This window comes from Mobula birostris, chromosome 9 (assembly GCF_030028105.1).
Source record: "Mobula birostris isolate sMobBir1 chromosome 9, sMobBir1.hap1, whole genome shotgun sequence".
Taxonomy (NCBI): domain Eukaryota; kingdom Metazoa; phylum Chordata; class Chondrichthyes; order Myliobatiformes; family Myliobatidae; genus Mobula; species Mobula birostris.
Genome location: NC_092378.1, coordinates 41,492,585 through 41,504,979, shown reverse-complemented (window position 1 = coordinate 41,504,979; position 12,395 = coordinate 41,492,585). Strand labels below are relative to the sequence as shown.

The 12,395-nt window shown below is 41.8% G+C and overlaps 1 protein-coding gene across 3 annotated transcripts in view; it reads left to right on the top strand.

Moving 5' to 3' along the window:
- pot1 (protection of telomeres 1 homolog) overlaps positions 1–12,395 on the top strand; it is a 349,938-nt gene that overhangs the window by 89,061 nt on the left and 248,482 nt on the right. For all 3 annotated transcript variants that reach the window (XM_072267898.1, XM_072267896.1, XM_072267897.1), the window contains one exon: positions 4,076–4,148. In XM_072267898.1, the coding sequence (XP_072123999.1) occupies positions 4,076–4,148 (73 nt within the window). The remainder of the gene's footprint in view (positions 1–4,075; positions 4,149–12,395) is intronic.

The window sequence follows — 12,395 nt, the reverse complement described above, 5'->3', positions numbered from 1 at the left end:
GCACAAATGGTGCATTTTATTGTAATTTTTGATGTGCATGTTACAAATCAAGCTAATTTTTAATCTTTATCACTGACTTTGCCTGTCTCTCCTGATCTTGAAAAAAGAGCCAATATTTTGTGTTCTCTGCTCCTCTGACACCTGTGACCAATGAAAGTATGAAAATTACTTACAGAGCCACTGCTTTGCCTTCCTTGGCAGCTTGCGTAAATCTCATCAGACTCCTAACATTCACCCACTAAAGCTCCAAGCCTTAGTTAGCAAACTCCAGCCTCTATGCTCTTTAAGAACAAGGACAGCAGGCCCATAGGAATGCGTCCATCTCCAAGAAAATGCTGGAGGAACCCAGCAGGCCAGACAGTATCTGTAGAAAAGAGTAAACATTTGATATCTTGGGCCGAAATCCTTCATCAGTACAGGGAATGAGAATATCAATTGGAAATGTGAAGCAGGCGGCTTAAGATGAAGGCTTTTTTTTATTGTACTTTCGCTAAGGACTTGCTGTTGGGGTTGTTTTTAATTCAATATATTTTCCATACTTCTCCAGAGAGGTGAAAAATAGTTGTGCTGAGGCTTTAAATGATTTTTGTTCATAAACCACAGATGTGTATGAGCAGTGGTAGATGAGGGTCACATTAAGAAGGAATGCTGCACAGATTTACAATGCAATAATAAAAACATAGCTCTACAATTCAAAGAAGACTCTCTGGCTTGTGTTTGAGTTGGTTTACCAGCAGCTGACTGTTGTAGCAGAACTTGTTCTGGCTGCTTACGCTCCCAGTGCTGTGACCGAGCACATGTCAGTTTAATCTCTGGATGGAATATTTTGCATTTATAATACTGTTGGAGATTAGTACCTTGGAACTATTCCCTCTTCATGCAACAGAGGCAGTGGACTGTATTAATTAGAGAATGCTATTCACCTGAAAACGGTCATTCACAGGTTTGTTCCTGTTGGAACAGTGTGTGTTGCAGAAGATGCACTTCTTCAGAAGCACTAACATTAGGGAAGCTTCTGGTGTCACTATGTTCTCCAAGTACCAAACTAGTGAATAATCTTAGTGATGGGCACAAGACTCTCGGCTTTGAATTCATGTTCTCAGACTGCAGTAGCTTTAAAGATTGCCCTCCAATTTAAATATGTCAGATTATGTAGGAACAGGGGCGTATCTACAGAAAATAGCGCCTATGGCAAGCACTGAAATTGCGCCCCTGTCCAAACATCTGACAAACTTTACCATAATATCAGCTCAAAAATACAAGTCAAGCTCGTTAACAAATTATGGCACTACATGAAAATTTTAACTGCACCTTCCTTGCTTTCACTGATGCAAATTGGTCTATGATGTGATCAAAGTCGGTTTTTTCAGTTTCTTCTCTTTCTACACTCAGCAGAGCAAGATCACAGAGTCTGCCTTGACCCAATGGAAACTCTCAAATATGAAAGTGTTAGTTTTAACTTGCTGAATGATCTCTCACAGCTGGCGATGGAAGCTGCAATGGTTAGCATTATTTGAATAGCAATGCGAAGGTTGGGGAAGACACGCTCATCTCCATACTGAACAATAAATTCAAGAAGCTCTTCAGGTCTTGATATTTTCATGTTGACCCGCCTTGATAGCAACATTCTGCAATCCAAAATTTCTTCATATAGCTGCTGTCCATTAACATCAGAGCTGTACAATTTGACCAAATTTTTGCACTTCTTCTTTAGATCGTTACTGGCGGCGCCGTAACACAGTCCCTCCCTTGACATCGAGCAGGAACCCAAACTTGGCGTCAGTGTCGTGCAAACGAGCGAACCTTTCGTCCACTTCTCTGTGAAGATGGTCAAGTGTTCCCTTCATGATTCTTTCCATTTCCTCCTTGGCTGTTAACCCAGTGTCTCTCGAGTTCTCCTCAGCCATTCGTTTCTTTCGTCTCTGATGTCTTTCAGCTCCACTTTCCTCCTCCTTTGTGAAGAAACGTTCCATGGTCTTCTTACACAATGCTCTGAAATAAGGCCATCCCAGTGCTTCTCACCCATGATAATCAAAGACAGATCATACATCTGAAGAAAATTCTTTTTTCACTATTCAAGGATGGCTTGTCTGACTTTAATAGAAACTGCTCGGTGGCGCCTCCCCTTCAAGTGGCACCCAGGGCATGTGCCATACCTGCCATACCTTAGATACTCCTCTGTGTAGGAACTAACCTGTAGTTTAATCAGATACACTGGCTTGCAACTGTAGTTTGTAGTGAAGGAAGTTATCCATTGAGTCCTGATGAGGGGTCAGCCTGGAACCTCAACAGTTTATTCCTTTCCATAGATGCTGCCTGATCTGCTGAATTCCTCCAGCAGTTTTTGTGTGATTCCTTGCACTTCCAGCATCTGCAGACTTTCTTGTGTTTGTAACCATTGATGGTGCTTATTTTTTAAATTTTGTTGTTGAAGTGTCATACTCATCTTACTTACTGTTTTATACAGATGTGCCCAGTATTTGCAAATCTAGTATTTGTTGCCTGTTGCCAACTTCATTTAAGAAGGTGACGGTGAGCTGCTGCGGAAGACAGCAGCTGCTGTGCAACAGTCTGGTTAGCTGGATCCTTTTTGAGGTATATGTATTGCAGTGTGCCTGGAGGCAGCACATTTCAGCTTCTGAAGGACGTTAGTGAGCTGGACGGGGTTTTTATGACAGAATGATAGTTTTATGGTCACCATTATGTGGTCCAAGCCATGTTTATTGTATTTAAATTCCATAAGTGCCTTAATGGGATTTGAACTCCCTCTCTGCCGTATTAATCCAGGTCTCTGGATCTTAAATCTGGTAGTTCAACCACTGTGCCGGTGTTCCAATATTTGGTCATTAAGAGAGCATAGAGTCATAGACATGAGAAAGTCTGTAGATGCGAGAAGTCCAATTGCACAGCTCAGAAAGAGGCCATTTGATCCAACATACCCTTGCTGTCATTATTCATGCCTTCAATAACCTTGCCACCATTCAGCTTCCGTTTTAGTGGTTCAGCATGTTCTGATGCAATTTTCAATTTTGTACCTTAAAAATTGTCTTAGAAGTAGATTAGATTAGATTATGAGGACACACAGTCCTCTTTTATTGTCATTTAGTAATGCATGCATTAAGAAATGATACAATATTCCTCCGGTGTGGTATCACAAAAACACAGGACAGACCAAGACTGAAAAACTAACAAGCACCACATAATTATAACATATAGTTACAACAGTGCAACAATACCATAACTTGATGAAGAACAGTCCATGGCACAGTAAAAGAGTTCAAAGTCTCTCGAATGTCCCTCATCTCACGCAGACGGGAGAAGGAAGAAAACTCTCCCTGCCATGCCCAACCACATTCCGACCCTTGAGTCATCCGAAAACTTCGACTAGCATAGCGGTCACTAAGTTAACTTTTGTGTTAACATATGGGCAAAGGGCTGGGGGTTTGAATAAGATGGCCGATGTTTGAGATTCAAAAGATTTGGAGGTGATTTCCTCTTTGGACAGGTCTTGACAAGTTGGACTCTGAGAGATCACTTCTCTTGGATGGAGTGTCCAGGCCTCAAGGCATCAGGAGTAGCCAATGGTATAGGGGTGACAGAAAACATCTTCGCGCTTATGGTCAGAAACTATTTACCTCAGAACGCTATGATGCATAGTTACTGACCATATATAAGTAGGAATAGTATACATTATGGCAGAAACTTTTAAATTAAAGAATCAAGGAACATGATGGTAGCTGAACAAAATTGAGGATCCACTGTGATATTTAATGGACTAAGGGCCATGTAGCTTCCATTTCGAATGTTATTAAGTGATATGGCATCAGTCCTGGATTTCAGGAGGAGGCTTAATGTGGTGTGCAGCTCATTTTAAGCTGCTTTACTCCAGTCATTGTAAAGGTGATTTTCTATAATGACACTGGTGGGATTTATTTTCTTCTTGAATTTGCTTTTTCCTGTCTAGAATCTCTTTGCAAGAACAGCAGGGAAGGATGTTTAACAAAACATTTTGAAAGCCATATGCAAGAAGGCAGTGACCAATTTTTAATTGGGGTTGTATCTTTCTGATTTCTAGGGAACAATTTCAGTGAAGTATTCACCGCATGAACTTGGAACAGGAGAAAAAGTTTTAAAAATGGTTTTGGAAGGTAAGCTACTCTTGGTTGATGGAGCAAATTCTAATTTAGAGTAAAACACAGGCACCGTTCTTTAAAGGAGAACACAACTCACTTTGATGCATTAAAGTTGTTGCCATTCCACTAGTATTTGGTAACTTAAAATTACTGCACTTTTAAGCAGGATGCACGATTGATGCTGTCTATCTTAAAATGGTTACATATTTTCTAATTGCATTGAGAAACATCTCCCTTGAAATAAAGACCAAAGTTTGACCTTCCATTTCTGTTTGTACTTGTGCACTAGAATTTAGCTATTTATATGAATGAACACCAAGTTCCTTTGACATTTTTGAAAAATTGCTTGTCTCTCGTCATTGAAAAAGTATTAATGTTTATCTCTGGTCAAAAGAGGCAGCTTCACACTTTGAATTCTACGTGCCATGGTTATTTCTCACTCATTTATTTGTCTGTACAACTTCCTCTCTTCAGCTACACAATGTACTGTTCTATGTAGATAGCATAATTTAGAATTTTTGATATTCATCTCTTTATTCCAAGTCATTAATAAATGTTCCAGTAAGTCACCCAATAAGGTTACAGGTATATCTTGTATATCTTTTTATCCTGGTCAATTACTGACTCAAGTCATAGTGTTAGAACAACCTCCAACCTAATGACACCTTATCACAAGCAAGAGGAAATCTGCAGATGCTGGAAAGCAAAGTAATACACACAAAATGCCGGGGGGACTCAGCAGGCCAGGCAGCATCTATGGAAAAAAGAAAACAGTCGACGCTTTGGGCTGAAACCCTTCACTAGGACTGGAAATAAGAGCTTAGGAGTCAGAGTAAGAGGTGGTGGGAGTGGAGAAAGAAGCACAAGGTAGTAGGTGATGGGTGAAACCACGAGATGGGGAGGGGTAAAGTAAAGAGCTGGGAAGTCAATTGGTGAAAGAGATGAAAGTCTGGAGAAGGGGGATCTAATAGGAGAGGACAGAAGGCCATGGAAGAAAGGGAAGGGGGAGGAGTACCAGAGGGAGGTGATAGGCAGGTAAAGAGATAAAGTGAGAGATGGGAATGGTAGAGGAGAAAGGTGGGGGGTGATTACAGGAAGTTCCAGAAATTGATGTTCATGCCACCAGGTTGGAGGCTACCCAGAAGGAATAATAATGTCTTGCTCCTCCAACCCGAACGGGTCCTCATCATGGCAGTAGAGGAGGCCATGGACTGACATGTTGGAATGGAAAGTAGAATTGAAATGGGTGGCCACTGGGAGTTCCCACATTTTCTGGCGGATGAAGCGGTCTCCCAATCTACATCTGCCAGAAGGAAAACGGGATCACCTGGTAGCCACCCATTTTAATTCCACTCCCCATCCCATTCTGACATGTCGGTCCATGGCATCCTCTACTGCCACTCAGGCTGGAGGAGCAATACCTTGTATTTCTTCTGGGTAGGATCCAACCTACCCGCCCATCAACTCCCTCTGGTGCTCTGTCCCCTTCCCTTCTATGGCTTTCTGTCCTCTCCTATCAGATTCCCCCTTCTCCAGTCATTTATCTCTTTCACCAATTGACTTCCCAGCTCTTTACTTCACCCATCCCCCTCTCCCAGTTTCACCTCTCCTTCCCCAGCCTTCTTACTCTGTCTTCTAATCTCTCTCTTTTTCATCCTGATGAAAGGTCTTGGCCCAAAACGTCGACTGTTTACTCTTTTCCATACATGCTGCCTGGCCTGCTGATTTCCTCCAGCATTTTGTGATGACACCTTATATTCTGTCTGGGTAGCCTCCAACCTGATGGCATGAATATTGCTTTCTCTTTCTGTTTAAAAAAAAAATTCCCCCTCCTCTGCTTTTCCTCCATTCCCCATCCTGGCTCCTCACTTCTTGACACCTGCTTATCACCTCCCCTGGGTCCCCTCCACCTTCCATTTCTAGTATGGTCCACTCTCCTCTCCCAGCAGATTCCTTTATCATTCCTACTCACCTGGTTTCGTCTATCACCTTCTAGCTAGTCCTCTTTCCCCTGCCCCCCCACCTTTTTATTCTGTCACTTCCTCCTTCCTTTCCAGTTCTGAAGAAGTGTCTTGGCCCTGAATGTCAACTGTTCACTCTTTTCCATGGATGCTGCCTGACCTGCTGAGTTTCTCCAGCATTTTGTGTGTGTTGCTTTGGGTTTCCAGCATCTGCAGAATTTCCCGTATTCAATTCTGGCTTCTTTTTTTTTAGCAGTCTCGTGTAAGGATCTTTATTAAGTACCATCTAGAGATCCAGATAATATAAAGTCCATGCTTAAACATACACATCATTGAGGTTAACTGGCCAATCTATCCTTTCTCTCAACTGTATATGCCACCATGTACCTACTGACTTATCTGACTTTGTAAATCTTTATCTGCTTACAAAGGCTTATTCCTTCGTAGTAGCTAACCTCTTGCTCTAATCTATACCACATAAATTTACACTAATTCATACTTGCCAAAGTATCTGGTCAATGGAATATAAATACATGGGGAAAAAAAAAGTTTCAATTTGTGCTGCACAAGCTCTACTTCAAGCGGCACCATTGGTAGGTGAAATAGTCAATGTTTTAGGTTTGACATCCATCAGAATTGGGAAAGAATGAGATGTTGGATTGAGAAACTGTAATTTGGGGAGTTTTGAAACAATATAACTACACTTTCTGCAAGTATTTTACTAGTTCCCAAGAAAGCAAGAATGCCTTGAAGAGTTTTTGGTGGCTGAAAATTTTTCAGTGGTTCAAAAAATCTATCTGACTAGTGGTACACAGCAGCGTAAAGCTGTGTTGTGTATGTGAACACCGCCTTACCCCTCCCGCACTCTCAAACAAGGCTTTGGTGAAGAGCAAGGATCCAGCAGAATCAGAATCAGAATCAGTCTTATTATCACCAGCATGTGTCGTGAAATTTGTTAACAGCAGCAGCCGTTCAATGCAATACATAATATAGAAAAGAAAGATAATAAATAAGTAAATCTGTTACAATATATGTCTATTGAATAGATTACAAAACGTGCAAAAAAAGAAATGGCATGTATTAAAAAGGTGAGGTAGTGTTCATGGGTACAATGTCCATTTAGGAATCAGATGGCAGAGGGAAGAAGCTTTTCCTGAATCACCTGAGTGTGTGCCTTTAGGCATTTGTACCTCCTACCTGATGGTAACAGTGAGAAAAGGGCATGCCCTGGGTGCTGAAGGTCTTTAATAATGGACACTGCCTTTCTGAGACACCGCTCCTTGAAGATGTCAAGTACCCAAGGCTAGTACCCAAGATGGAGCTGACTAAATTTACGACCCTCTGTAGCTTCTTTCGGTCCTGTGCAGAAGCTCCCCCATACCAGACAGTGCTGTAGCCTGTCAGAATGCTCTCCATGGTATATCTATAGATGTTTTTGAGTGTTTTTGTTGACATACCAAATATCTTCAAATTCCTAATGAAGTATAGTTGCTGTCTTCTATATAACTGCATCAATATGTTGGGATCAGGTTAGATCCTCAGAAATCTTGACACCCAGGAACTTGAAACTGCTCACTCTCTCCACTTGTGATCCCTCTATGAGGATTGGTATGTGTTCCTTCGTCTTACCCTTCCTGAAGTCCACAATCAGCTCTTTGGTCTTACTGACATTGAGTGCAAGGTTGTTGCTGTGACACCACTCCACTAGTTGGCGTATCTCACTCCTGTACACCCTCTTGTCACCACCTGAGATTCTTCCAACAATAGTTGTATCATCAGCAAATTTATAAATGGTATTTTGCTATGCCTAGCCACACAGTCATGAGAGAGTAGAGCAGTGGGCTAGCACACAGCCCTGAGGTGCACCAGTGTTGATTGTCAGCGAGGAGGAGATGTTATCACTAATCTGCACAGATTGTAGTCTTCAGGTTAGGAAGTCGAGGATCCAATTGCAAAGGGAGGTACAGAGGCCCAGGTTCTGTAACTTCTCAATCAGGATTGTGGGAATGATGGTATTAAATGCTGAGCTATAGTCGATGAACAGCATCCTGATATAGATGTTTGTGTTGTCCAGGTGGTCTAAAGCCGTGTGGAGAGCCGTTGAGATTGCATCTGCCGTTGACCTATTGTGGCGATAGGCAATTTGCAGTGGGTCCAGGTCCTTGCTGAGGCAGGAGTTTGGTCTAGTCATGAGCAACCTCTGAAAGCATTTCATTAAGTAATGCTTTCAGTGTAGATGTGAGTGCTCTCAGGCAATAGTCATTAAGGCAGCTCACATTATTTTTCTTAGGCACTGGTGTAGTTGTTGCCTTTTTGAAACAAGTGGGAATTTCTGCCCACAGCAGTGAGAGGTTGAAAATATCCTTCAATACTCCCGCAAGTTGGTTGGCACAAGTTTTCAGAGCCTTACCCGGTTCTTCCTCGGGGCTTTCCACTTTGCAGGGGTTCACCCTCTTTAAGGGCAGCCTAACATCGGCCTCTGAGACAGAGATCACAGGGTCACCGGGTGCGGCACGGATCTTCACAGCTGCAGTTATATTCTCCCTTTCAAAGCAGACATAGAAGGCATTGAGTTCATCTGGTAGTGAAGCATCGCTGCCATTCATTGTTGGACATCTGATGTCACCTCCAACCTTGTTCGAAATTGTCTCTTCACCCTTGAAATAGCCCTCCACAAGTCATACCTGGTTTTCTTGTATAGGCCTGGGTCACCAGACTTGAATATTACAGATCTAGCCTTCAGCAGGTGACATACCTCCTGGTCCATCTATGGATTTTGGTTTGGGAATATACAGCAAGTCTTTGTGGGCACACACTCATCCACAAAGGTTTTAATGAAGTTGGTAACAACAGAAGCATACTCATCCAGTTTTGAAGATGAATCCCTGAATATAGTCCAGACTACTGATTCAAAGCAGTCCTGTAAGTGCTACTGTGCTTCCTTTGTCCACATCTTCTTGGTCCTCACTACTGGTGCTGCAGTCTTCAGTCTTTGCTGTACTCGAAGTACAGCCAGGTAATCAGCCTTCCTGAAATGAGGGTGTGGAATAGCACGGTAGGCATTCTTGATGGTGGTTTAACAGTGGTCCAGTCTGTTGCTTCCTCTTGTATTGTAAATGATCTGTTGATAGTAGTTGTTTAGTGATTTATTTTTTTTCAGACAGGCCTTGTTAAAGTCTTCCAAAACGATGGTGAAAGCATTAGAGTGCCCTGTTTTGTGCATGTTGATCCCATTGTTCAGATCATCTAAAGCCTGATTGACATTGGCCTGAGGTGGAATGTATACCGCTGTCAAAATGATCCTGGAGATCTCCCATGGTAGATAAGTGGACAACACTTAACTGTGATTTATTCTAGGTCCGGTGAGCAGAATTGGGACAGCACTGATATATTTGTACACCAAGAAGAGTTGATCATGAGGCATACTCCTCCACCTCTGCCTTTGAGAGACTCTGTAGATCTATCCTGACAGTGTATAGTAAACCCGTCGATCTGAATCGCTGCATCTGGCATGGAAGGGGATAACCAAGATTCCATGAAGAAAAGGACACAAACGGTACTAACGTCCCTCTGATTCAGCACCCTAGCTCTGAGATCATCAATTTTATTCACAGTAGTGTACACAGATCAAAGCTTGCGTCATTTAACATGCACAGCTGACATTGTTATTGCAGGATTCAGCTGATCTTTGGTGAAGAAGACTGAAACAGGTAGTTCAGGAGGAGGCAAGTGTGGATAAGTTGCCTGTGGGGCTGAAAGGCAGGTAAAAAGCATGAAAGGAGGATCAGTGTATGAGATTCATTGGCCGTAAACCAGGTCAGAACAATTGTCCTCAAATTGCATAGTCCCACCCCTTGTTTGTCTTGTGAAGGCTGTTCTTCTGTCCATGCACCAGATCAATTGTTTTTCTCATTGGTGAGCATTGGTTTCCTTCAGTCTGATGGTGGTAAGGTTGGTGTTTTGTACATTTCCAGGGGTTGCACTATGAATAATTCTCCTCCTAATGTAGGAGCCGAATCACGTGCCTGCTGTAGGAGTGAGCTGTTCATTTTTGCATTTCGTGTATGGCTGAATGTGCTATTCAAATGTGTTGCATTTTGCTTAATACCATTATGTGTATTGGGACACCATCTTGTGTAAATATGTTCTCTGTAGTGGGGACTGGAAGTATATTTACATCTAATAAAATTCACAGAATTTTTTAAAATACAAGTTCTTTTGTGTATAGAGCAAGACTTTTGCATAATTGGAAAGAATCTGTTGGACTTTTGTCTTCAGTTTCATAATCTTCCCCAATAAAATTTTGTGACATTTATTAGTAAATATTCTCCTCCTCTTTTTCTCATAATTTTAACATTATTTTCCTCTCATTGCTGTCAAAACATACAATAAGCTTGTGATTCTTTAATGCTATTTATTTCTAGTCCAATTGTCTCTTCACCTTTTCACCTCTTTAACTGTTATAAGACTGTTTCTATTAATTGTGTACGTTTGCTCACCAATGTGAGTTCTTTGTTTTCTTTCTGGTACTTAATGATTCCTACAGCTCTCCTGGTCTGCTGAACAATTGTCTTGCATTCTTGTAAATTTTATTATTTGTCTTGATACCATGTCTTTGTTAATTATGCAAACAACAGGAATTCTGCAGATGCTGGAAATTCAAGCAACACACATCAAAGTTGCTGGTGAACGCAGCAGGCCAGGCAGCATCTCTAGGAAGAGGTACAGTCGACGTTTCAGGCCGAGACCCTTCGTCAGGACTAACTGAAGGAAAAGTTAGTAAGAGATTTGAAAGTGGGAGGGGGAGGGGGAGATCCAAAATGATAGGAGAAGACAGGAGGGGGAGGGATGGAGCCAAGAGCTGGACAGGTGATTGGCAAAGGGGATATGAGAGGATCATGGGACAGGAGGCCCAGGGAGAAAGACAAGGGCGGGGAGGAACCCAGGGGATGGGCCTCTGACTATACCCCTTGCCCATTCCCTGGGTTCCCCCCCTCACCACCTTGTCTTTCTCCCTGGGCCTCCTGTCCCATGATCCTCTCATATCCCCTTTGCCAAACACTTGTCCAGCTCTTGGCTCCATCCCTCCCCCTCCTGTCTTCTCCTATCATTTTGGATCTCCCCCTCCCCCTCCCACTTTCAAATCTCTTACTAGCTGTTCCTTCAGTTAGTCCTGACGAAGGGTCTCGGCCTGAAACGTCGACCGTACCTCTTCCTAGAGATGCTGCCTGGCCTGCTGCGTTCACCAGCAACTTTGATGTGTGTTCTTTGTTAATTATGCTTGCTTAACATCTCAAGTACCTTTTATAGGGTGTATATTGGTTTAGTAATGTTCCAAAATGCTGTTTTAAATACTTCCCACTGATCATTGTTTAATTAATCAAGCATTTCAGCATAAATTTCTGCTGTCAATTCAGTTCATCATTTCAAAATTTTATATTCTAGAATAAATCAATCTTTTTCTAAAATAGACAATAAGGAGTTTCAGCTTGATTTAAGTCTTGATACTGTTAACACAAATTTTTGTCAGGTCTTCCTTGATAAAGCAACTTAAATTTATGTACAGAAAGTTTTTTTTAAGTCAAGCCACGGATTGTGTTTGCATGAGCTTTTAAAATAATTGAATATTATTTCAAGTGGATAATTTCATGGATAATTATCGAATTAAGGTTTGATAAACTCACTACAAATAGGTGTTCATACATGACTTTAAACACTCATTGAAGTGGATACAAGAGTGAGGCATTTGCCCTTCAACTTGTTTCCTCATCACTCATAGTTTATCAGTCAAACACTGACCTGTTTGTCACTGTTTTGATACTTTCGATTGACCAGGCTTCAAGGGATTCTTGCGGGACAGTGCGTTGAACTTTCAAAATAATTTTGATACCGTGTGCTTCATGAACAGAATTCTAATGTTGAGACTGTTTGAGACTTGCCTTTCAGAGGAAATAGTTTATCTTTAAGCTCTGTTGATTCTCTTAATTATCTAAAACATCTACTGTAAATGACCACTTGTACTTGAAGGGAACACACTGTCAATATATGCAATCTACCCTCCTATTTAACATTTTTTATCTGTCATGCATGGAGTCATCTGAGAGCTTTATGTGCTCTTTCTGGGGGAGGGGTCAATGAAGGTGTATGCAGCACTTCCTTTGGTAATAAAGCATGTGGGTTTATGGCTACTATGTATGAGTGTTGTTGCACTGTTCCTGCAACCTTTGCTTCTTTCAGTCATGGCTGATCTGGCTAATCTCAGTGCCTCGTTCGCATCTCGCTCACAAGGTAATTTTTCTTA